Source organism: Fundulus heteroclitus, chromosome 10 (assembly GCF_011125445.2).
Source record: "Fundulus heteroclitus isolate FHET01 chromosome 10, MU-UCD_Fhet_4.1, whole genome shotgun sequence".
Lineage (NCBI taxonomy): Eukaryota > Metazoa > Chordata > Actinopteri > Cyprinodontiformes > Fundulidae > Fundulus > Fundulus heteroclitus.
The window spans coordinates 8,438,214-8,465,504 of record NC_046370.1 but is presented as its reverse complement, the minus strand read 5'-3'; the positions used below and the strand labels follow the sequence as shown (position 1 = coordinate 8,465,504).

Sequence of the window (27,291 nt, the reverse complement as noted above, 5' to 3'; positions counted from 1 at the left end):
TATCATAATCTGAAGTAAAAAGGAAGTAGACCTAGAGTTGCGTGACAGAGTCGATTGGTGAAGACTTCCCTTTGGGCTGACCATTAAAGATTCTTTCATTAATTTGAAATAGTTTTTGGCAACGTTTTGGGTACTTGACAGTGACAGACAAGATAAAAACGACTTTGAGCACTGTGAGATTACAACAACTCGCTAACTGTTAGCTGCTAATGATGCTAATGAGACCGTCTGATGCCACATAAAAGGTTCTTTTTCAAATTTTCTTTAACAAATCTGGACTGCTGATAATTTAAAATCATCCCCATGGACATGCATAATTCTAGATTATTCTACACAGTTTGAGATTTAGGAAACCTTTATTCTTTTCGGGGGAAAAAACTCAACAGAGAGCATTTTCAGTGTTTTTGTTGCACTTCAGGACCACCTTAAAATGAGAAAATATATGGATTTATCAAACCCTAACTAAATAATTCTTTAAAACCAAAAATTGTGAATCATGAAACTTTTACTCTTTGTAAAACATAAAATCATATTTTATATGTTAAATATGTAGCTAAACTTGTCGTGTTTTATTGTCATGACTTTAATATCATATAACATTTTGTCTCTTCAGCTGGATGTGTTCCAACACCCCTATAGTATTAACATGTTAAGGCCAAATGTATAATTCTTTTGATACAAGTTTCACAGACTTCTACCTCTTTAGCTCTTAACTTGTATCTTAACTTGTAAACATGCTGTAATTGAGCAAATATGTTATAAATACTTGCTTGACAAAGAAAATCTAATTAATGAATCAATGATAATACAAACATTTTTAGTATCAGGGCAATGTTGAGCACACACTTTAGTATCTGGGTAATGTAAGCTTTGTTAAAAGCATCCAATAAACTGTTCAGTACAGAAAAGTATGACTTTTTAGGAAATAAGAATTCAAGAACAATTAATGGTTTTCTAAATTTTTTGCATGATAATTTATATAGTAGGCTTTTTTGCTGATAATATTATTGGCAGAAACTTTAGTTTTTACTTAGGGAGATAATTATTCATTGTACAAAAAAGGCTTTTAGTATACTGTCATACTTTAGCATTGCAGGAAAACAGCTTATTTGTGATACGTCACTTATGCTTTAATTGTTTTAATTTAAAATCTGCAAATATTAAGCATCTTGCAGCAGACCATGATGCAGACTTCATCCCAGTAGTGAATCTCCTCTAAATGTCTAGTGTTCCTTCGTCGTGGGAGTGGCGCCCTTGGCTCATGTAATTAGGCTGGCCCCCGTGCCAGGGTGATTTATGCACAGCGGAGATGCCTCTCGGACATTGTCTTTATCACTTCACCAAACCGTGCTGAGCTCTTCATCGAGACTAAAGGATACGTTTTACCCACGGGTCGAGTAATCATGAAAATATTTTCACAAGGTAATATCACAGCTCTGGGGGGCGAACGAGTCGCCAGGAAAATAAACACAAGGAGCAAGAGATTCTGTTTCACTGACGCTTTAACAGCCGCCGTTCAGGAGGAATGGCTTGTTATGGGGTGTTAACGCTGTTAAAGACACACTTGAGTATCTTTTTAGCGATGGTTAAAGCTGTGAATATGTTTTCCCATCTGCTTTTTTTCTTTTATAACAATTGAGGAAACTGCGAGCGCTTTCATTAAAATTAATAAAGTCTCAAAGATCACGCTTCCTCTGCTGATGAACACATGGTTTCCAGCTCTGATAGCAAGTCTAAAACTGACACCATAATGGAAAGAAGTGGAAGTGCACGGGGCCTCCAGTGGAGGGGGATGCTCCAACACTCGGGGCCCTTCAACATCTTTGCTCAGCCTGTTCAATATTTAATGTTCGCAGCTGACAGCTGCTCGGGCTGGGTCATTAGTAAAGAATGCCTCACATGCAGCCACTCCAGCCTGGCAAGCACATGCTTTGGTCGTGTTGTTGTTGAACACAGGCCTGCCAAACACAGCAAGGGTGGGAGGGAGGTGGGGTAGTTGGCTCTTACTCTGCCTCTGACTGAGTGTGGTGATACTGGGGTGACCGGGGTGGTATCTGTACTTCACTGGCAGGCTTCGGGCCCGCTGAAGTCGGCGAGTCTCCTCTGCCACCCCTGGCAATTGGCCGACCTGGACCAGGTCTCTGGAGCCCACAAGGGTCAGTTTCAGGGCGGAGGGCTTACTGAGGGGCAGTAGGCTTCCCTTGCGATTGTTTACCAAGGGGACGGGGACAGCAAGGACTCTGTGGGGGCCCCTACAGACCATGCTGGCTGAGACATGGTTCCGTTTAACTGATTTGGACTGAAAAGGTGGAGGCCGGGTTACAGGGCTGCTGTCGACTGCTAAATGAAGAGGAGCGACAATCAACAGATGCGCAATGCATTTTTTAAAATAAGCTTACATAATCAAAAAACAGCATTATCTTTTATTGGATTTTAGAGACATAATTGTTAGAGACAGAATCAAATAATTTTTCTTAGCAGCAGTTTTGTGGGTTTTTTTGGTGTTTTTTTGTTTTTTTCGTAAAACATCCAGTGCCTTGGAAAAGTATCAATGACACTTAAACATTTTCAGATTTTGTCAAGTTACACCAACTTGTATTTATACAGAGTATTTTTTTTTTCATGATTTTATGTGACAATTAAACACAAAGTAGGGCTTGATTTTGAAAAGGAAGGAACATGTTGCACTTCTCTTTTAAAGGGGAGTTTGCATTTGTATGCCTCCTTCAATGTTCAAGAACATTGTTGAAAAAGCAACATCATAAAGGCCAAGGAACACAGGGTTATGTTCTAAAATAATATCCCTAGCTTGGAACATCTCATAAAGCTCTGTTTAATCAGTCAGCTATAATCAGAAAAAGTAAGACAAAACTGCAACCCTGCCAAAATATGACCGCTCACCTAAAACGATGGGCCAGGTAAGGAGAGTGTTAGTCAGAAAAGCAGCCATGCGGTCCGTAGTATCTCTTGAGGAGCTGCACAGATCCACAGCTCAGGTGGAAGAATCTGTACTTAGCAAACTATTAGCAGTTAACTCCAGAAATCTAAAAATGTTTATGGAAGAGTGGCAAGAAGCACATTGTTGAAAGAAAAGCCATCCAGGGCAAACAACAAACATGTGGAAGGGGCTTTGGTCTGATGGAACTAAAACTGAACTTTTTGTTCAGTGTCCACAATGCTATGGATTCTGAGGAACTAACGGTGCTCATCACATCATCCCTAAGGTGATACAAAATCATGTTTTGGCCCTGCTTTTCATCTGTAGAGAAGAACAAAGCTTGGGCAATGGTCACAAATGAATATTCACAGATGGTCTTAATCCAATCGGACTGAATTTGAGCTAATTTGCAAAGCGAAAGAATAAAAGTTTCAATCTCTAGATATGGAAAGCTGGTACAAACACATCTAAAAGAACCGTGCAGCTGTATTTAATGCAAACAGTAGTTCTGCAAAGTATTGATCCAGGGGGCTTAATACAAAAGCACATTACACTTTTCAGGTTCCTTATGGGGAAAGCATTTATGTAGTCTGTTCCTACTGCTCTCCTCACTAATATGTGTTAATCTATCAAATACAATGCAAAATAAACACGGAACAAAAGGTGAAAAAGTTTGAGGAGCAATGGATACTTTTGCAAGGCACGGTAAGGTAGGACTGGATTCAACTGACTTCAATAAGACCTTCAGTATGTGTGTTAATAAAATAAGTTAATAATTAAAGTACAATCACTGGTTTGGGTGGGTAACTCTTTCTGGCACAATAATGCTAATATCTGAATAATTGAACAAAACCTCATTTTTATTTAACGCCACTTAACCAGCTCACATCGCCACCGATGAAATGTTCTTTTTGACATTTACTTTGATATTTATTATAAACATGAATTAATAAACCTGCTTTCAGGTGCTTTAGCGATTGTTGTGCCACAAGAAGAAGGAGGTGACAGTGTGAATTATAACAGCCACGGCAGATAAAAGGAGGTAAAGCTAGTGAAGAAAAAAGCGAGAGAAGAGGAATGCGTATTTAAGTTAAGGGGGGAAAAAAATGTCTGGGAGCTAAAACTGGAGAAGAGATGATTATTCCAACAGTCAGCTGTCTAGCAGATTATCCTCCCTGTTTCAGACCTCCACTATATATCTGCCTCATGTCAAACATGAGCAGCACTTCTTCAGGACAACACAATGTGGCAGATTTGCTGCACAGATCCTTTCGAAGTGAAGTGGATGACACTTGCCTGATGGCTATATCAAAAATTGCCAAAATATTACATCAATCCGTACTTTCATTGTTATTTTTTTTTTTTTAACTATTGCCGGCGGGATAATTTCAAAATATAAAATGCCATTTTGAGGTTTAAACACATATCTATTTGGAATATTTTTGTTACTTTTTGAACTGATCAGGTGATTTTATGTATCCACACTTGCAGTGCGGCGACGGCACCCCCTAGTGCCGACACCCGGCAGAGGAGAAACCTTTTCCTCCGGCTTTGAAAGTAAAACGCAGAAATGGATGGTGACAGAGGAGACAGTTGAAATACAGCAGGTTAGAGACAGCTCAGGTGGCGACAGTTGAGAATGCACATGTGGAAGTGTTAGAGAGAAACGTCAGAGAGAGAGGAAACCAACACTTACTTGATTTGATATATCCATTATAGCTATTTTTAGCTGAGGAAAATAGAGATGGATGAGAGGTTACAGGGGAAAACAGAAGACAATGAAAGGCAAATTAAAAATGAAAACAGCAAACTGAAGGAGTTTTTTTTTTAAGGCACTGAAAAGAAATCCATAAATGTACCTTGAAGACAACAAGAATTAGAGAGAAGAAATAAAGCAGAGGTCATTTATATGGAAAAAAAAAATAATATTTTAAAAATATGAATAAAATTCAAAGTCAAAGCTGAGATTTTACAATGAAGGTTTATCCTTGTTTTTAGATCATGTTATATGTCAATTATTAAAGATAATTCATTAATTGACTTAACTGTAAACTTGCAGCAAGCAAAAAACAAACCAACAAACAAAATCTATTTAGGTTATTTACGGGCAAAATAAAATATTTTGGTGGTGATAATTAATCCTCTGAGGACAGGTGACACATTGGCACATAAAAATCTGCATCTTTCTGAGAAAGCTGAGGAAGTCTTTATATTTCAGACCAGATGTTATGGGCCTGGAAAAACAAATTATTACAGAATTTTAGTTTGTGAGTTTTTATAGTATTATATTATTTTTTACTTTAATCGTTCATTTAAGGCAAATTTGTAGACAATGACTGACAGCTCAGGAAAACCAAAAATTCAGTTTGTCTGATAATTAGACTATAGATTAGACCAATAAAAAATGTTTAAATCCAGAACTGTCAACATTTACTGTACAGTATATGTTCTTAATATTTGGCTAAGGCTCATTATGGAGTAATTAGTGCAGCATTATGCTGTTAGCTTGGAAGCAAACAGCATGTGTCTTTGCTGAGGTGTTAACAAAGCCATGGTATCTACATCACCATGTCACCAGAGGACTATGGACCCATTTAAGCGCTGAGTAAATGCTTAGTAGAAATCTATTCATGGATGTGCCACAATTTTCTGCAGCAAAACTGAAGTAAAAACAAAACTGAAGTAATCATTTTTGGACTGATAGAGGACCGATCAAAAGATAGCACACGACTTCAGTTGCTTCAGCTAGGAACCCCCGATCAGGCCCGAAATCTGGGTGTAGGGATGGACTCAGACCTGAACCACCAGAAGCATCTACAGACAATTACAAGGTCGGACTTCTATCACCTGAAGAACATTTCCAGAATTGAAGCAGGATCTGGAAAAACTAATTTATGCATTCATCTTTAGTAGAATTGATTACTGCAACGGTGTTTTCACAGGTCTGCAGCAGATCCAGAACACTGCTGCCTGCGTCCTCACTAAGACTAAGAAAGTAGAGCACATCACCCCAGTTCTAAAGTCCTTACACTGGCTCCTTGTATCTCAGATAATAGACTTTAAAATACTTCTGTTAGCCTATAAATCACTGAATGGTTTAGAACCTAAATACATTACAGACTTGTTATCTAAGCATAGTTAATCAACCTTCCAGACCACTAAGGTCTTCTGGCTCCAGCCTGCTCTGCAGAACCAGAACTAAACACGGAGAAACAGCATTTAGTTCCTATGCTCCACTTATCTGGAACAAACTTCCAGAAAAGTGTAAAAGTGCTGAAAGCCTGAGTTCTTTTAAATCAAGGTTAAAAAAAAACTATTTGTTACTTCCTTATAAATTTTTATGTTGAAGTATGTAGTCCAACTTAACCTGCTGCAGCTTTTCCTCTTTATGTTTTCTTATTGTATGTGCTGTTCATGTACAGCACTTTGAATTGTTTTGTTACTGAAATGTACCATACAAATAACTTTGCCAAGCTTTGCCTTTAATAACAGCTTTTAGCTCATCTGGATCTGGATCTTTTGCTCTGGTGACTCTCATCTTACTCGTACATTTTCTTTGGGGTTTAGATCATGCCGATTTGCAGGCCAGTCAAGCATAGTTAAGCTATTAAAGCTTTTGCTCTATTTCTACCTTTTCTATCATAGGGAAAATACTCTTGGATCAGGAGGAGTGAATGCTGCCACCTTTTTTTTTTTTTTTACCAGTTTGAATGTTAAATTGAACTAGACTGCACTGTTTGATGATGAGGATCTTTTAAATAATATATATTTAAAAGGTAAACAAGTATATGCTTGTATACCTTTTTTTATTACACTTTATCCTTCCACTCAATTTTCCAACTATATGATTACAAACAGAAGTCTGTGAAAAGCCATCTTCTTTAGCTATGATCTTACCCTCCTTGTACAAGGTGTCTGTGGCTGTCTGCATGAAAACTGTCAAGTCAGCAGTCTTCCCTATGATTGTGTAGGCTAGAATATAACATTTCTGCATTAAGCTTTTTTATTAGTCTTGAGTGATTACTATTATTCAGAAAATAAATGTTTAATTGGCTTGAAATGCATGAATCTATATGTTACGAATCCATAAACTTTAATCCATTTCATAAGCCTAAGTAGTCTGTGCAGTAAAGAAATGTAGAAATTAATCTACAGTTGTAAAGCTAATTTGTTTCTTTTAGCCTTTGGCCCAAATATGAGTTATTGTTTGGCTTTACAGCTTTAAACTTTGTCTTTATAAAGGTGAAAGTGTCCTCGATGCTTTTATATTTAATAATAATTCTGATAAAAAACAAATAATGAATAATGAAGAATATAATGATAAGAAAAATATTACCTTTTCCCAAAGGGTTTGAGCAAAATTAAATCATAAAGAAGCTTCACTTTCAACAGTATGTAATATAGCTGTAACTAAAATGTTATTTTTCTCAGCTGTTTTAACTATAAGGGGGTTAATATTCGATAATTTGCTTAGTTTTACCAAGAAGAATCCTCAGAATGTTTCTCAAATCCTTTCTCTACTCCTCAGATTTTCCTATGAGAACCTGCATGAATGCCCAGAACTTTCCGTGAGTCACTTTCTTGTGTGCATGAATCCCACACTTGCTCATTAGTGACTTATTTCGACCCCTTGCTCACAATAAAGGTCATACATTGAGCTTAAGGCACGATGGTGACAGCGATGTTCAAACAGGGACCTTGCTGGTCCTGGCATCTGTCGCCTGCAATCGGAGGGCGCGAGCAGAGTCACAGGACTAACAGGCTAGCATCTGTCCCACAACCAGAGCACCGCAGAGGAGAGTGGGGGCAACTTGGCTTGCCTGGTGGTTACGAACTGTCAGGCTGAGTTTCATGATAACCGGTAGCACTCCAAAAATGAAAATGCAAACATAATTTCCACGTCAGGCCGCATAAGGCCTCGCTCTGTGTGCCCTGCGCACCGTGTCGACAGCGGATGTGCAGCCATGCCGGAGCTCTGTTGGCCAGGCGAATCTCACAGCAAACAGCCCTGGAAGACACGCCGAAGGGTGGAAATGCCCAAAGAAGCTCGACTCCACTCAAAATGGTCCTTGATCTGGAGATTTTTTCTAAGACAGCGTGACAGTCTAAAATGTTTTCCAGCAAATTGCTCTAAAAACCCCAGACACATTCTGTAAGTCTGCTGCCATACATCAGAACAACCCCCCGCCCCTTTAAGGCTTGAAGGGGGGAAATCACACTTGAATAAAGAATTCCTGTTCAGTTCAAATCAATTCTTTTAAATTCAATGCAATCCAGCGCTGTGCCACTCTCCCTTCTTCCACCTAAGATCCAGCTCTGTTCCAATCCTCTTACTGTACACTTCACTCAGGGTTAGGAAACTAAGAGCTAGAAAGCGCATCCAGCCAACGCAGCACCGGTTCGTCTGCTGAATGTGTTGGCTGACTTTACCCTCAGAGCTTTTCATCCTAATTTAATAAACCCACAACATTAACCTCAATATGTGCTGAAGTCTCCTAAAAGGAACTCCCCTCAGGTGTTCTTCAGATCCCGTTTCAAATTGTCACTGTCATCTACTCGTAATATTATCTAATCCTAGACTGTCTACTCGTTTCTGCACGGCGGATTAGTGATGTATTTGAATTAAATGTATCTTATTTTGGTTATTCTTGAGAAAACAACATGAACAAATTCTCTTCAGTATCCTTACCTTACTCCTTACCATTGAGCAAAACTTCTCCAGCATTTTTAAGGAAAAATGTTTGTGTATGTATTTCAAGTTATGCTGCAGAGACAATGCTGTTTCTTCCTCTGGAGGAGCAATTACTGTTCACACTGCAAAACCTTAACTGGTGGAAGATAAAAGTGCTTTATCTGTTCATCTAATTTAGGCAAAGGTAACATTTGGAGTTTCTAAACTAGTCGTCATCATTCCTCGCAACAGAGAGAAATCACTTCTTAAAGAGACAATGCAAAGGGGAAGAAAAGCACCAGCTGACTGAACACAATCAAAAGGCTAAATCAACAGCTACAGTTCTGGTCAGGAGTCCAAACACACTTTTATCAAGCACAAAAGTCATTCATTTGGGCTTTTAATTATTTTATTAAATCGTTTATTTTCCAGGGTGGGCTGATCATTAGGAAAACTATGGGAATGCATTTTATGAACAAGAATCGGGAGCAAAAGTTTGTATTTATTGTCTAATTCTCTAATCTACACAGATTTTAAATTATACTTACAGGCTGAATTATTATATGCAACTCCCCGCTAATTTTGGTAAATTTGATCAGATATTCGACTGTTTCTCTTATAAGAATTGGTACTGTTCACCTAAATTGGCTGCTTTCTTGGCACAGACCTTGCTTTTCAGCACAGTCCCTACATTTTATATAGGGTTTCTATCAAGGCCATTTCAATTGCTTAAAGTTAGACAGCTTTACTTATTCCAAAACCAGGTTTTAATGTGTTTGGGATCATGGATCTATTCATCAGCTGGGCAGAATCAAATTTAAACCTTCTGAATAAAAGACATTACCTCATTAGAAAGGGTAACAGTGTTCAGGGACATTCCGGGAACAACGCATGGCTCAAGCCTCTTGTTTTACCATCTGTGTTTGAATAACGGTGTGAATCCTACCAGTTACAGCTCAACAGCTTAACACTACACCAACCTATAATGTGGTGGTAACACCAATAACCTATGGGGTTGTGCAACCCAACCTCAAATTAAATAAACAGCTATATGGCTGAAACTGATGATCATAAATCAAAACTAGGTTTGGAATGCATAAAGCAGGCAGACATTAAGAGTCCGTAATGGCCACAACATCAATTCAGTTAAGATTTTGTGAATGGTGCTTGGAAGACAAGTGCTTGCCAAGAAACCAGCTTAGTTAAATGAACTGGATCAGTTCTATCAAATTACCAAAAATCACTATGGGGGGCATTTGCTGACATATTAGTGGGGGGGTATGCATATAGTTGAGCCTGTATGTGTAATTGAATAAGTGCGGAGGGAAAATCTACAATAAATTCAGACCTTTGCATCTACGTCTGGTTGTGAAAACACATTAAAGTTGCACACTGTAAATTTGTTCCACAACAGAAAAATGTGCGGCTTTAAAAAAATGATTCAAAGCCCTAATTATTATGACCGGAGAAATGTATGTGTACTTCTGACCGGAACCACCTGTTCTCGAAAGGCACGACACAGCAGCTGAGGCCAGAAAGAGCAGAAAGCAGCAGACACACCGCAAAGCCAACACAGAGCAGAAAGTAGAGCACACGTCACGGCGACCACTTACAGGCACGTATAGTGGCTGAGCAATCATTAACAGAGAGAGCAGAGAGTGGTATGTCCCGATGAGGGTAGTCCAAGTTACAACGCACATTAACCGGCATGCAAGAGCGCTCCGACTTGGAGCGGCCGCGATCAAAGCAACATGCCAGTCTCATTCTCTTGAAGGCGGGCATCCTGGCTACAGTCATGGGTTGTGACGAGAGGAGAGGAAGAGCAGGTTAATGTGGACGGGTCGTTCTGGAGGAGAAGTGGGCAAAGGCAGACATGGCGCAGGACAGGAAACGTTTTGCTGGTATGTACATGTTCGACTTTGGTATACAAGATTTAAAATGTCTGATTGAAAAGTAAATAAACTTTTTGTTTCATTCTGATTATTGTTAAATTACAGCCTAACGGAACAATATAGTTCCTGCCTTCACCCCTTCCCCCTCGTCTAATCATGACCCCAACAAGCTTATGCTCACTACTTGCTGAGACACCACATATCTTAGAAAATGTTATCAGTCTTAGTCTGAGTTTAATCCAAATCAAAACAGCGCAGACTTCTGTGACTAAACGTAAGGGAAATGTACCAGTTTCACAAAAGCAAAACAAAAATAAAACACTTCAGTACATCCAGAAATTAAAAATAAGAGGTTCTAACAGTTGTGCAAATCAACATAAGGCCACAAATTATTTTTGACATGACTTCAATAAGATGTACTGAACAATAAATACGAATACTCCTTAAAGGTGCATCTCAATAAATTAGAATATCATCCATCCATCGTCCATACCCACTTATCCTTTCAGGGTCACAGGGGGCTCATGCTTATCCAAATATCAAAGTTATTCTACTTCAGTAGTTCGCCTGAAAAGCGGCAACTCATACATTATGTAGATGTATTACACACAGAGTGATATAAGTGTGTTTTTCATTTTAATTTTGATGATTATGGCTTACAGTTAATAAAAATCCGTATTGTTATGGACTACGCAATGATAGACTGCAGACTTGACAGTTGTCCAGCAGACCGTTATGGACATCCTAGTCAAGGGAGGTAATTCACCAAAGGTCATTGCTACGGTAAAGAAGCTGGCTATTGACAGAGTGCTGTATATTCAAACATATTATCAGAAAGTGGAGGTAAAACTGTAGATAAAGGTGCACAAGCAAAGGGGATGGCTGCAGCCGTGAGCGGATTTTGGCAGCAAGAATGTCGGGGAAACAAGACATTGCCTTGGGCTGAGCTCAGTACCTCAAGAGCTACCACTCACAGACCGACCCAGGATATAAGCTATAATTGTCACATTCCTTACATGAAGCAACTCATAAAACAGAGGCAACGTCCGAAATGCATTACCTGGGCTACGGACAATACATAGTGGACTTTTCCCCGGTGGGCCAAAAGTATTATTTTTAGGTAAAGAAAAATTTGTGTTGCTTTTGCCAATCAAAGTCCCAGAGGGAGGAAGACTAGAGAGGCACAACATCCAAGTTGTATGAAATGTAGTGTCCATAGGCAGTGATGATTAAGAGAGCCATCTTATTGGTGCCCCAATGTGCTTTATCAAGTCCAAATTCTGTGCAGCCTTCTACCAAGAAATGTAAGTTCATTTCATGCTTCCCTCTACTGACAGGCTTCATGGCAAAGCTGATTACCTTTACCACCAGAACTTAGCACCTGCCAACACTACTAAAAGTACCAACATCTAGTTTAATGACCCTGACATCACTGTGCTTGATTGACTTGCAAAGTCCCCTGACATAAACCCCACAGAGAATCTACAGCTTATTGTCAAGAGAAAGATGAGAGTCATCAGAGGCAACAATCCAGACAAGGTGGAGGGGCTATTATGCCACAGGCTGCTTATTTCCATGCTACATGGCATTGATGCAGTTAAGCACAACAAGCCCTATCCAAATGATTTAATGTATATTCTTCATGTATGCATGTCCATACTTGTCCATGTATACGGACATGAACATACTATTCAGGCCAACATTTCCGCGTGGAAATCCATTTTTACTGTGCTTTATGCAATATTCTAATTTTCATTATCTATAAGCCATAATTGTCAAAATTGCCATGCTGTATATAATGGATCATTATAACATATGAGCTACTTTTTAAATAAAATTAATGAAAAGATTTACATTGTAATCATTTTTATAGATGCACCAGTATATCAGACCAGACTTCAAATACATATAATTTCAGTAAAAGTGTGAAATGGCTTTTATCACTACCAAAAAAAAATATCCCTTTGGTTATTTCTTGGTCAGTACTGACACCTTGTGGTGAGCTAAAGAATTACTGACTAAACTTTGCAGAGTTACCATAATTCATTAATTGTTTCTCAAATACAAATTCTTAAGGGGGGGGGGGGGGGTAAAATGTTATTAAATTAAACATATTAACAATATTTCTCATTTATCTAAATGCCAGTTTAATAGCAACACACAACAACGACGGGGGGTCCAGGCAGCAAACATCCACCGTACATGCAACATTCACAATGCATTCAAACAGGTCACTACAGCCTGTGGCACCAGTAGCAGGCTGTTACTTTGTAGCAGAAACAAACCCACATTACTCACAATATATCACTAGAAAGTGATTACAATTTTCCCCCCAAGCAGCAAGGAAAGAATATATAACATTTGAAAATTATGTGTTGGTTGCAATAATGTCATAAGGAGGAACAATAACAACATGATCCTTTTCCCATGTCTACTATAACAGGATCTATCCGGCTATCTGTGGTGACAATAGTCTCAATGTCTGCTAACATGTCAGCATTATCAACATGGAGGAACACTATTCACAGCTAATATATGACATGGAACAGAAAATAACATCCAGATCAAAAACTAACACAACACTGCAAAAAGGAAACTAAAGGTAAGTAAAATTTTCTTCAAATGAGTGTATTTTTCCTTGATTTGAGCAGGTAATTATTAAGGATATTAACAATTCCATTGGCAAATAGTCTTATTTAGCTGCTCAATTCAAGGAAAAATACACTAATTTCAAGAAAACTTTACTTTTTAGTTTCGTTTTTGCAGTGAAGACACAATTAAACTTAATTCAAAAGACTTTAATCTAGATGGAAACCCTAAAATATTGCGTTTCCTTAAACTTGTGTGCTAAGCTAGTGTTTTCCTGAGAAATCAAACAGCAAGAGTTGGCTGTAAGGCACTTTGGTAAATATTAGCTCTTTTTGCATGGGTTCTAAAAAATAAATTTGACTCTGCTAAAAGTGATAAATTATGTACGTCTTCAGTTCATCCAAATTCCCCACACAATGCAAAGAACCTTTCACACTTCCTGGTAGCTCGGGTAAAGATGTATAAAATGTCTTATATTATTTATCAAATATTAATGTCTTAAATTGCTGCATCAACATGCATTTTTATTCAGAGGATAAAAATTACATTAAGAAATTGTTGTTTGAACAAAATAACCAGTGCCACTTTAGGAACTCTTGCAACTCTTGTAGAATAGATGTAACTGCAACTTTTGCTCTTTTATATGTATTTTTACAATGGAATCAACGTGTTTTTTAATTAGTTAGGCATGACTTCCTGTTTCCTCTGGAGTGTAAAAATGTGACACAGAGGGTCATTTTTCTTCAAGGTTTGTCTAAAATCTTTTCAATCTCTCCGGTAATATAACATGGAGAGACAAGAGAACTTCCCTTTCAAGCAGATGTGTGTTTATGTTAATTAGTAAGGAAATGGCTTAAATAAATTGCCCCATTCGCTGTTTTTAAAGTTAGAGCAATAATTAAAAAGTTACAATAATTAGAATCATAACAAACAAGGTTCCACTTGGACCCATTTGCATCCTTGCAGAATGAACTGGATGGTGAGGAGAAAAAAATGTTAAAGAACTGCTGTGTCTGCTGTTAGAGAACTGAAACTGAATAGCATCTTAGGACCACCACCTCCTGTAACAACCATTAGAAGCCAAATCTACATGCCAACTGGTGGCTTGCCAAAAAAAAAAACAAAAAAAAAAAAACATTTTCCTTTTTCAAGCCAACTTTGCTAACCTCTAAATTCGCTTTGGTTAGATGAAACCAATTTGACGTTTTTTCCTGCTTACCCAGTGTTAAGTACAGAGTAAGATCTGTGATGCCCTGGACCTGTTTTACTTTCAAATCCCCTGGGAGAACACAGCATCATGGACTCTTTGAAATACCTGGAGAATTTAAATCAAAAGCCTGGTTGCTGAAAATGGGTCATCACTGAGTGTCTCAACAGGATAGCGTTGGGTCACCAGGCACAAAATCATCTCTTGGCTTAAGCATTATAGTGAACTGAATATAACTAAGCATAAGAGAAGACCCAGGACTCTGGATGAGAGATTGTGCCGTGGAATGATCAAAGATCCCTCTCTCTGCTGCCAATGATTGTGCCACAGACCACATTGTTAAAACCAATTTTTTCTTAACATCGAATTTTCCCCCCACTGAATAAATGTATCCAAGTTTACGGCTGCATTCATAAATTGCTTTCTCTGTGAGACCCTGAAACTGAAATAAAAGAAGGAATTTTATATGAAGGTTGTTTACACATCTTTACCAGAGTTGCCACAAAATGTGAAGGACTGCATCTAAAAACATTCTGCTACTAAAAGGTTAACTTTCTGCATAAGGAGACACCTGAAGGCAGTTGCGGTAGTTTTGATGGTGTAGGGGGGATTATAAAGAGCGCAGGTATGTGTACTGTAGCTGAAAAAAAAGAAAGAAATTACAGGGTTTTATGAAACAAATACCTAATACAGCAGCTGCAGCATGACAAAAACAAATATCAACCTAATTCGACCTTCGCCTTAGCCTGTGTGAAAATGTTACAAAGTTAAACTATCAGACACTTTTCAGTGTATGATGACTTACATTTCTTGCATCCACATTTCTTTATTCTTTTGGGATCTGTTATATCGTCGTGACAGGCCTTGCAGTAAAAAAGCGCCCTGCAAAAGAGCAACAATCAGATTTAAGATTGAAGGGAGACAGGATTAATTAAATGTTGCCGATCTTTCTGTTTAACTGGCAAAGCAATTGGCAGATGAGTGAATAAAGAGAACTGTTGAACACAACAGACAAAGCTGGAAAACAGTTTTATATCACTGCCAGCCAAGGAGTAATTGATAATTAGATTAATACTTAATGTCACAAATACCTGAAATATTAAGTGATCTCACCATATTAGTAATGTTTCACTCAGAAGCAAAACAGCTACAAATATAACGGTAACATAACCCATACACCATAATTAACATTCTTGTAACATTGAGTGAGTTTGACCTGGGTTTGAATTATCAGTGCACTGCAACTGTGAACGTCTTAATCCGAAAGGCCAATTACATCATGCTCAGAGGGGATAACCTAAAGTGTATGTGTCGGGGATGTCTTTGCTTGGCCCAGCTGTTTAACAAGATAGGAAATGAAAAACATTTGGTTTACTGCACTGAGAAGTGTTTGAAATGAAAGGCAATGCAGTTTTCAACAGGATATGATGGTGTGTTGCTTGAAATAAAAGATATCAGTGTGTCTTTGAAAACTCAGGGGTAACTCGTTGTCTTTTGTCACTGGTTTGCTTGTTGGGAGAATAACATTTCTTACTGAACCAACTTTTGCTCTTTCATCTCAATTTTTTTCCTCTCCTTTTCCTTTTACGTTTTGTTCTGCTTTTACCTTTTGAAATACTTCTAAGCTGAAGATAGATTTTTGTCTGACATCTGACGACAAGAAAGCTTTACCACTTCATGGACTTTAGGTTATAGGGCGGCACTTCGCTTAAAAACAGAAATGATTCTACAGTAGACATTCCTAAAAACACTTCTCCAGTTTATTTCTGCTGCACTCATGTGTTCTCTATCATAAGTCTGCACCCTTATGAAATGGAAAGTCGTGCACAACCTTGATTTCTACTCCCAAGTTAAGTCATTTATGACGTGGCACAAAAACATGCCAGTTTATGTATGAAAGTGGTGTATTTGTGATTTTTGTGTGTGGACACTGTTTCTATACTTGGTCCTTGATGTTTTTTTAAAGGTGAATAGTTACTACATTGCAGGCAATTTTAGTGTTTTGCTATTTGATTTACTTTATATCTTTGAGAGAACTTTATCTTTGATGTAAAACATGTTAATGGTCCTGAGAGCTCAGTTAAGTAAAAGGAAAACTGGGATACTTCGTTTTTTGACACATTAGATTCTCTGCTCTAATTACCTCTTTACTTCTTTGGCATCACTTGCAATGAAGAAGCCCAGAGTCCCCTCCTGCATTTTCACATGGTTTCCAGGGTTGATCAGGGTACTGGAAGGATAATAAAGCAAAAAAATGTATCTCACAGGATCTGTCCAAATTTAGTCCAAACTGGCAGAAGGAACACTTGCTGCCATTGCTACCGTTATTGCTGTAATTGGACGCATAGCTTGAGTTCCCTGATCTAAAATTAGAAGTAGCACTGGATGAGCGTGCAGCGCTAGTGGACAGCTGCTGTGGACGACTGAGCCTCCTGATTAACCAATTAAGACATGAGTTACATACAAATGTGTTGGTACCAGTATAGCTCGTTGATACAACGTGTCACTGCTTCTGAAAAGTAACTCAGTGTCTGATGAAAATGAGGAAGATTAAGTCTAACTGAGTATATCTGCATGGTAACAGGCTGGAAAGATGAACCAGTTGGTGTTTCTACCTCTGCATGCAAACCCGAAGCAGCAACCATATGAGTTTTAGACTTTTTAAACTGGCTGAATTTCAACCACAATAGTGTTTAAGTCAAACTTTGGTGGAGAATGATCTGGCTTGGATTGAATGTACTCTTATTATCAAATTCTCTCATTCATGTTAACTGCTCTGGCCATAAGGGATCACAAAACAGACATGCACTCACATGAGAGCAAATCTTTTGCACTTTTTTTTTTGGCATCATAATATCAGCGATGCTGATATGTTTGCAACAGTGAGGTAAGCATGGAGAAACTTCAAAGAGAAGATCCAACGCTGCATTAAAGAATTAACTGAAATAACCAACAGTCCAGCGTGGGCACCCCCGGTTTACCTGCTTTCTCTCTGATCGGATTTGTGCTCAATAGCTATCAACAGTAACTTCAGCTTCACATAGCAGAGTCTGCAAAACATAATAATAAAATTAGATCAAAGAGATGCTAATGATCCGTAGTTTACTGATAATCATACTTTTTATGACAGATATTTTCATATGCTTGTAAGCTTTAATAGAGGTAGACTAAAGGTTTATGATTTAAATGCTAAACCCTTCATGAAAACTTGTAGTAAATAAAGGTGTAGCCTTTTTATTGTAGAGGTAAATAAAACTATTCATTTTTATTATTTAATATGAAATATACAATATTGTGATTAAAAAAGCACGCAACCCTAAATACAACATGTGTAAATTACCTGCATGCCAGCAGTAGGTAAAAACAAAACAGAAGTTAGAAAAGAAAGGTAATTTGTTAGTGCTTACTCGCAAATGACTGGAAAGGATAACCCTACAAAAGCACTTGACAGGTACTCTGTGTACATCTCGTTGGCTACTCCTTCAAGATAATACTTCTGCCATGTGTCCTCTTCTATCTGCAATAAAGAAGCTTTTTCTCATTACAAAAATGCAAACAACAAAAATACAAACAACCTTTTTCACATTTTGTCAACCACAAACTTCTATATATATTATTGGGATTTTATGTGATAGACCAGCACAAAGTGCATGGCTGGGAAGTAAGGGAAAATTATTCAAGGTTTTTATTTTTTATATATTCATTGAGGCGTGTATCAACTTCCTTGATTCAGTTAAAGGCCCAGGTATTTTGATGTATATATGTCTAAGCTTTGCACATGCAGAGACTGGCATTTCTTTTCTTCCTATCATTTTTCTAGCCACAGATGGATGAATCTTAACTGTGGGTACCTTAATGAAGGACCTCATGGAGAAAAGGTTGGCTAGCATGGTGGACAGGCCTTGAGCCAGGCAGCTCTGGGCAATGAACCCCAGTTTCAGCTCCGCAAGGCAAATGGCGTCGTCTCCCTCCTTCCAGTTCCAGCTTGGGATGTTCAGAAGGTGAGCCTATAGGGAAAGAAAAACTCTTACTCATGTTACTTATCACATATGTTTAGGAAGATGAAAAAGGTTAAACCATTCACATACAGAAACATTGGTTCTATTAAAGGTGCATAGCCACGTTACTTGACTTTTTAAATGTATATGTCAGTAGCTCACTCTGGTGTCATACAAAGTTTTTATTGTAGATTATCATGTCCTGCTGGCATATTAGTTATTATTTTGCCGTTTTACGCTTTGTTTTTGCTCAGTTTGTTAGTAAATAAAGCATTTTGTGTTTATTTTTTAATAGGAAGTAGCACACTGGACATGCGCAGCAGGAGACAAAACAAGGAAGCAGCTAACGGCTATTAGCATCTCCCAGCGAAAAAAATAAAGAATGGACGACTAGAGCCGCGAAAAAGCCCCAAAAAAAACAAAAGACGTATTTTATCATAATAAAATGTTGGTCATTGTGCCCGGTGCTGGATTCTTATCTAGCTTCAATAAAGACCATCAAAACACTATCGAGTTTGATGCTTGGTGAATATAACCGTATTTTATCATGATCAAACGGGTTTTGGTCTTTTTTATAAGCATATAACGTGGCTATATACCTTCAAAATATTTACAGACAGCTGTAACAAATCCATACAGTAAGATGAATACAAACCTTGTTGTGGTACTGCAGCATCTGCGTTATTATTCTGATTTTCGGATGATAGTTCTTGATGGATATTACCCTGATAATAGACAAAAGGAACTTGAAAGTTGGAGCATTGACAAAAAGGGGATAACATACACAAAAGGTGCATAGTTTTCTTTGAAGAACCGTACATGTAATCAGATTTTATAATCCCTATATTTTTCTGCACATTGTATAATTAATATTTTTGGCTTTTTGCCTCACCTGCATATTAGTACAGCCATCCCTGTTTTAATTCAAGTGGCAATGAGTATTTTTAGACATTTTAAGATATTTAATTGAAGCAAATGTAGGTTTATTATAATCATTTATTGATAATAGTATTTATTGATATATTTACTTTTAAATAAAACAGCTCTCCATATATAATGTCTGAACTTAAAGCTGTAAAATACTACACTTATTTTTATAAAATTTTTAAAAACAATTGGAGCTCAATAAATATTTTTACCAGCATTTTTACCTTAAATTAAAAGACAACATTGATTAAACATTGGTATTTTATTCACAATAAAACGATAAAAGCTTAGTGTTGCGCAGCTAAGATACTCCTAATTTCACTGTATTCTAATGATATTTGGGATGTTAAACATTTTGATTAAGTTATCGATAAACAATGCTGGTCAGATTTACATATACCCGTTATTGGCAGGAATCTTATTAACCATGGGTTTTTTATTAATACATTAGAAATGATCTTTTTCAGCATGAAATGATGATACAACTTCAATGAAGTATTAAAGTAATAGTTATCATTGATTGTGGATTTTCTCTAGCCTACAGAGAGTGAAAATTACACGTACATAGCCCCTTTGTTGAGAAAAAAGACTTTTTAAAGAGAGCATATCACACAAAAATCTACTTTTTTAGTCCTTAAAATACATTTTGTGTAGAAAACATTCCATTTTGTTTGGGTCATATTTTTCCAGCCGTTTAGTTTTCTCTATTCTCCATTATGTTTTTGAACAATTACGTCACATTATTTGCTCCTGAGCTGCTAAACAAGGTCAGTGACTTCCAGCTTATCATGCTTACTAATTTCGCAAATTCAAGATTTTTATTCATTTATTTGAAGTTATTTTGTAGTCCAAGATCAAGGACGCCAAAGCTACACATGGATAAGTTAAAATGTTTAGTTATTGTATTAACCCACGTAATTCATTACACCGTCTCCCAGCACAAAAATGGCCGAATGGGGTGTAGTGGATCTGGAGGGAGTGTGAAGTACCTCCTTTAGATTTAAAGAGACAGCACCAAAACAAGTTGCTCTGAGAAACACCCCAGAACTGGAGCAACAGAGGGACGGTGGGGCTACATTAACGAGGAATTAAAATCAAAGCATTGCAGTTCCAGTTTATATAGACCCCAACTTAGTGATTTCAACGTATCTTTAAAAACACAACATTTTAAGTCATGTCTATTATTAGCTTGTTTAAACTTCTGTTCTGTAGGATCACTGTATGTGTGTTTACATACTGAATGTACAGTTAAGTCAATATATGTAAATAATTAACAGCTTCATTTAAAGTATCAAAGCTATTTAAGCACAACTTTCTACATTTTTTATTTTTATTTACTTTTAGTTTTAGTCGTCAACAGTAAAACTGTATAACTTTAAATTTATCAAAAAAAATTGTAAAAACACTCCTCCCACAAAACTCACTTGGTCTTCAGGTATAAAAGATATCTAACAAAATAAATAAAAAGTCCAAAGCAGGAAAGAAAATGTGAAACAGTGAAGAAGCCAGCTTTTGTTCTGCACACCTCATGATGTTGGATGCATCTTCGGCGTCAGGATCGGCGCAATATTTGTTCGCTAAGATCAGGCAGGCATCAGCTGATTCAATCTAGAAAAAGATTGCACAAAGCAAACACACAGTTATCTGTAATACATGTTATAATCTGACAGCAAAATGCACACAGAAGAAGGATTATTTGTTACCTTGACTCTGGCCAGGTCATGTGGGTTCAGGACAGACCCCTGGTAAAACTCTACTTGGGTAAAGTGACGCTTGAACAAGGCTTCCAGCTCAAGATTAGGGGAAATACTGAGAATAGGAAAATATTAAATCAGTAAATTCAACCAGATACATTTCTGAACTGAATTTATTATATAATATGTTTCAAGAGGATATCTGCTACATTGAAATGGTTTTGCACTCACTTATGGAGAAAAACAATTTCTACATTGACATCATCCCTGTCCTTGTGTAGGAAGTCTTTTAGAAAGTTGGACACGCTCTCGAGCGTTATGTGACCACAGACCACGATGTGCCTGGAAAATGAGGGGCAGAACAATAATAAAACTAAAAGGCAGCAAGAGATAAAATCAGAAAAGAAAACGTTTTTTTTTTTATTTTAGATGAGCGGGATGTGATGGAATTTCAGTATTGATTTCAAATCTATGTGTTAACTGTTATAGGAAGGACGTTTGTATGTTCTCATCATGAGTGGGCGGGCTAAATGAGGTCAGAGAGCACCGTGGATTTCAGCTGCAGATTATAACGGATCAGTTTTACTCAGATGGAGATTATAAAATCAGCACACAGTTTATTTTCATTCCCACCTCCCTTCACATAAAGAACCCAGATACATTTTAGCTCTGCCCTTATTTATATGTGTCTTCATTCATCATTCAAATGGTCATCTCTTATGTTTATTTTAAATAAATACTGCATATCACAGCTCAATATGTCAAGAAAAAGATGTTAAAATGCTGCAGAGAGTACAGAATACATCAGAATCACAGTGCAGTTCAATCCACACTTTCAGGAAAACAGAAAAGCAACAGTGGTAGAAATAAAGAAGACAGCGAATAAGCATATAATAGCTAGTGAACAAAGACATATTAACTGTAAATATTCATTCATATTTAAGGGTAAAGGTATGCGTTATTAGAAACTGTATCATGCTAATAAACCAATAACTTGTGACTTTGGTTTATTAGTCGGTTTGATACATTGATATAAGAATAGCTACAATGCCTTGGAATGCTTGCAAAAGGGTTGAACATTTCCGTTTGTGTTACATTAGAGCCACAATCTTTTATCTTTGCAATGTTTTACTGGGATTTTATGTGATAGACTAACAGACAACAGAGAGAAAATAATGCAGAATTAAGTAGAAGGAAAATTATGCTTTTTAAAATTACTTACAAAGAAACATATGGAAAGTGTGGCATACATTTCCCCTTAAGTCACTGTTTTGTAGAGCCAGCTTTCCAGGCTGAAGAACCTCCCCCAACATAATACTGTCTCCACCGTGCTTTGGGGTGATGTGCAGTTTTCTGCCACACAACATTTTGCATGTAGGCCAAAAAGTTTCATTTATCCACATGTGACCACAGCATATTTTCAGTGTATGCACCGCCCTCTATCTAATGTCAAACTTAACAATGAATTCCTTTTGGTTTTCTCCCAACAACAGTTTTCTTCTTGCCGGCCTTCCTTAGAAGGCAGATTGTCGAGTCCACAAGTCATAGCCGGGGATCCGCTACAGAACACATTTCTTGTCAAACATTTTGGCCATGGCTGAAGTTTTTTTTTTTTTTATCTATTTTATCTATTTTAAATGCAGTAAAAATCACTATTTCCTACATATTTATTCTCCTGTCACATGATCCTTAAGTAACAGAAATGTACCAATAATGTTATCCTTAAGATTTCTTGTTTTTTGTGAGGTGGGCAACAAAAGAAGCACAGTTTTGATGTGATAAAAGTTTCTTCTCCAAAAGTTAACAACTATGGAACAGTTTTAGTGACGTTTCATAGGGAAATCTACTCGGTACGTCATTTTATCCCAGATTGTTAGACATGAAGGTAAAAGCTGCTGTTATAATGCAGATTAGGATGACTTGTGAAGGGTGTAGAAAATAATATTTTATGACCGCATTCCTCCAGTCATATGTTGCCGTGATCCAGTAATAAGAGAACTGCTTTGAGAGCAGAGTGCAAGGAGGAGGAATTCAAAAAAACTTCTTAGTAAGACATGTTACCCATGTAAAAAGGACCAAAAGATTTGTCTAACCTGTTATGGTATGAACTTATTTACCTAGCCTCCCATATATTGCTAATATTAGTGTTTCAAATCTGGAAGAAACACATTATTATGACTCAGATTGTGCAGATAAATGAAGATCAGTTTGTCCCAGAGGCTAAAGCTACATCATGACAGTTTACGCAACACTGTTTCTGAACCCGTCATCGTGTTTTTTATTGGCCAACATTTATATGAAAATTAGAGGCAGAAGACTAATAATTGTCTGCTGTGAAACACTGACAAAGGAATATGTTAAGCATTTTCCAGTCAGAGTAGCTACCTCTTAGAATGGCAAAGTAAAAATATATAAAACCCGTGTCCACACAAGTTACTACATTCGTGCTTTTTATATCCCTTTACTTTTATATCAGTTACTCTTAGACACTTTTTCTGTTTTTAGCCCATTTCACACAGTAAGATCATTGAACGTGCACTGCCTCCAACCTCCCCTTCCTGTATAAATAATCATCTAGTTCTTTGCAGTTATTCATCCGATTAAACCATAAATCACAGTTTAAAGGATTTTAAAACGGTGTCTTCAGAAACCACTATGACACTGTTGAGACTGGAATTGTTTTAATGCAACAGAGGTTTGCATTGGTCTTGGTTCTTGGACTAGCCTCCAGGACAAGCTACACTGTGTTAATACTAAATGGAAAATGTGGCATTAAGCGTTATCGACTACTTAAACATCCAAGGCTCTATATGGCCCTTCAGGTGTCTTTAACCGGTGCATATTAAAATCGGAACTTTAAACATACATAAACTAATAATTCTATGTGGGGATCCAAAATATGCTGCTTTTTTTGTACAAAAAAAACTTTATTTCAAATGCGATGCAAAAAGGGAACTAAAAGTAAGAGAAGTTTTCTTGAAATCAGTGTATTTTTCCCAAATTAGAGCAGTTAAATAAAACTATCTGCCAATGGAAAAAGATTTTTGCACTTATATAGGAACAATTCATCTCCATCATGTTATTTCAAACTCAGTGCAGGATATCTAACTATCTTATTTTAGGGGTAAAAATACTCATTCCATTGGCAAATAGTCTTATTTAGCTCCTCAAATCAAGGAAAAAATAAACACATTTTAAGAAATTTGTGTTTACTTTTAGATCCCTTTTTGCTGTGTGGTTTCTTATACAAGCAGCCCTTTGCATTCCTTCAGTAAAGCAGGTTGACATTGGAAGCAGGGCTGCACCATGAAACACATTAGAAAAAAGAGAGCGATAAAGACTGTAGGGTTTACGATAAGACACGGAGCTGAGTAATTATTTCATAAAGTAAAAGTTGAGTTCTCACTTTGTGGGGGAAAAATAAGAGTCACGCTCTTCAGAACTACAAAATTTAACTAATCAGACTAAACATACAGTGAAATAGGAGACTTGAGTTATCTTTGACAACTGCTTTAGTAAAACACAATTATTAATGTTAAGTAAATACTAATTTGATGGTATGGTGATCACTGTGGCCTTTTGGGAGAAAGTTCTGACAACTACTGGTTTGTAACCTTTATGAATGACCTTCAAAAATCCTGATCTATCCTTTCAATACTCTTTCAAAAATCCATCATATTTCCAGTAGTTTCCAAAGTACTCCAGTGAAATCTACATAATCAGAGTTGTGATGTTGCAGTTGTTCTCACTGAACAGACAATAAAGACAGCAGGACTGTAACCAGCATATGACCAACGTGATACACAGTTTTGGTCTTGATGTGGTCAGTGGCAATCTGATCTGGCTTTAACGCTGCACTTTGTTTTAAACTATCAGCCAACTGTGCCAGAGGAGATACACTGAGGCAGCCCCACTAAATTCAACATTTTAACTCAGTAAGGATATTACCCACGTATGGTAAGTAATTTAGTCATGTAAAATATTTGATATCAGTAAATCAGATACAGTTTTTGTTTTTTTTTTGGATGAAAAAATATATTTATTTCATTTAAAATCTGTTCAGTTGCTCTAGGAAGCATGGCTTTATTTAATTATACCTTTAGGCAACCAGAACTCATTGGGAGTGTTAAGAAATAAGTTTAGCATGGTAATTGAGAGAAGAAATAACAGACTCTACAGCAGATTGCTTCTAGTTAGAGCCATTGTACCCACACAGGCAAACATAAGAGCACCAATCTTTCTTCATTTAATTACAGTACGAGTATAATCGTCACAGAGTATTTAAGACATGATAATGCCTGACCTCTCCAGCAAATCGTCACATGTTTATTGCATAATATTTACGCAATGTTTCATGTTTATCAAGCCTGTCATCCAACTTTTGGCAAGAAAGCAAAACCAGAAAACAAAATTTCCCAGCTGTCAAAGAATTTAAGATCATTATTATATTAGTTTTTATATAGATTACTATTATTTAGTGCTGAGGGTGTAGGTCCGACTGAAGATAAAGGCCAAGAATGTCCAAAAAGCAAAGCATGAAGAGCAAACAAGTAGAGCAGGGGAGGAGCTAGAGTTTCAAACTGAGAAAAACAGCACATTTAAAGAGAAGCATGAAGGAATTGATGACAAAAGGAAGAGCTGGAGGTACTCTGGTAGTTTTCTTAAGAGCTGTCAGAATATGTACACTAGAGAAAACAGGGTGACTTACTACAATTTAAATTTATTATGTTAAACAAAATAACTTAAACTACGCTCTTCAATAAGTGTCACCCTGTACATTTTGGGATTTCTGATGAGTTATGGAATTTGTAACTCCATATTGATTTGCACAGCCAATTAAAATTGGTGTCACAGTGCCTTGCAAAAGTATTCTTACTCCTTGGATTTCTGCTAATTTTGTCACACTACAATATAGAAGGATTTTCTCAGGGTTTTATGTGATAGACAAACAGAAAGTAATGCAGAATTTGGAAGTAATGCATCGGGGTGTTTCATTAACTGTTCTTGAAAGTCAGGGGAGTTGGGTGTCAATAGGAAGATGAATCCAGGGAAAGACAAACAAACTGTAAAAATAGACTTGAGAGTGGGGGCAGAAGTTTCTTTTCCAGCAAGACAACGACCTTATATACTGACAGAGCAACGGTGGAACGATTTGGATCAAAGCGTATTCATTTTTTGGAGTGGCCCAGTCAAAGTAAAGACCTAAATCCAATGGTGAATCTGTAAAATAGCTGTTCCAACGCTCTTCATTCTATCTGACTGAGCTTTTTGAAAGGGAGAATTGGAAAAAATGTAACTCTATATATGTAATGCTTGCAGACCCACACCCCTGAAGATTGCAGCTTTAATGGGGTGCTCCGTTTGCGCAGGGGTAGTGAGCACAACTGTATATGGAGGTCTTAGTCCTCAATGTGGCTGATCCAGGTTCATTTCCAGCCTGAAGTCCTGTACTGCATGTTTTCCCCCCTCTCTCAACCCCCCTTTACTATCAGCCTACATTGTTTAAAAAAAAGCCACTAGTGACATAAAAATAAACAGAAAAAGAGTATTAAAAAGAATATTGCATATTTACTCACAGTAAAATCAGCTTCTATTTAATAAATGCATGCCACACTCCCCAAATTTTTATGAAACAATTTGAAAACCATGTAGTCTGTTCCTTCAGTCTTACAATTATCAACCTGGTTAATCACATAAAAACCTAACAGGAAACATTGAAGTTGTAGCTTTAATGTGACAAAATCTGAAAATGTTTAGGGGATAAAGTACTTTTGGAGGGCACTGTAGAATCACATTGTATGTGCTTGTAAACATATTTGATGTTATGATTGTCTGCATCTCAGTAATTATTTAGTTGACCCTGTACCCTGTATATGAAGAGTATTTTATGTTTATATATTTTTTTTCCTTTGGTGGGAGGGGATGATGAATGAGCAAAATAAAATGATGTGAAAGAATGATTCACAAACACAACTTTGTGTGCATTGACCATAAACACATTGATTTCAACTTCATGGAATACATGTTTGATTTTCTCATGTATATATTAAATCAAACTGTGATACATCCGTATGCTTAGTGGATTTAGTAAATTGTTTTGAGAAAATTATTTATTTGGTTGGGGCTTTTCTTCACTATTTAGTTTTGTCTTCCAGCGTCCACTATCCAATCCATCTGTCGCAACAAGAAGAGAGCTTGTATATACACCATAGCCTTAATAAAGCATAAAGCAAAGATGGTTCCTTTGTCTCTGTTTCTAATTCTAACTTTAATTTCCGACCTAAACTCAGTGGCAATACCACGTAAAAGGACATAATGATACCAGCAGTTTATTACAATCTTGTATTTCTCTACATATTCATCTATGTGTATAAA

General features: G+C 37.0%; 1 protein-coding gene across 21 annotated transcripts in view; it reads right to left on the bottom strand.

Moving 5' to 3' along the window:
• The window catches only part of LOC105928199 (calcium-activated potassium channel subunit alpha-1), a 164,195-nt gene that overhangs the window by 33,476 nt on the left and 103,428 nt on the right, over positions 1-27,291 (bottom strand). For 6 of the 21 annotated variants that reach the window (XM_036141917.1, XM_036141909.1, XM_036141915.1 and 3 more), the window contains exons 10-18: positions 21,148-21,258; positions 20,926-21,031; positions 20,748-20,830; positions 18,951-19,020; positions 18,149-18,304; positions 17,705-17,814; positions 17,279-17,347; positions 16,441-16,527; positions 15,103-15,179 (exon numbers count right to left, since the gene is read on the bottom strand). In XM_036141917.1, coding sequence (XP_035997810.1) covers positions 15,103-15,179; positions 16,441-16,527; positions 17,279-17,347; positions 17,705-17,814; positions 18,149-18,304; positions 18,951-19,020; positions 20,748-20,830; positions 20,926-21,031; positions 21,148-21,258 — 869 coding nt within the window. Of the gene's footprint in view, positions 1-4,634; positions 4,668-10,222; positions 10,397-12,799; positions 12,809-15,102; positions 15,180-16,440; positions 16,528-17,278; positions 17,348-17,704; positions 17,815-18,148; positions 18,305-18,950; positions 19,021-20,747; positions 20,831-20,925; positions 21,032-21,147; positions 21,259-27,291 lie in introns of all 21 variants that reach the window. The other 15 variants (XM_036141916.1, XM_036141907.1, XM_036141906.1 and 12 more) reach the window with 6 other exon arrangements.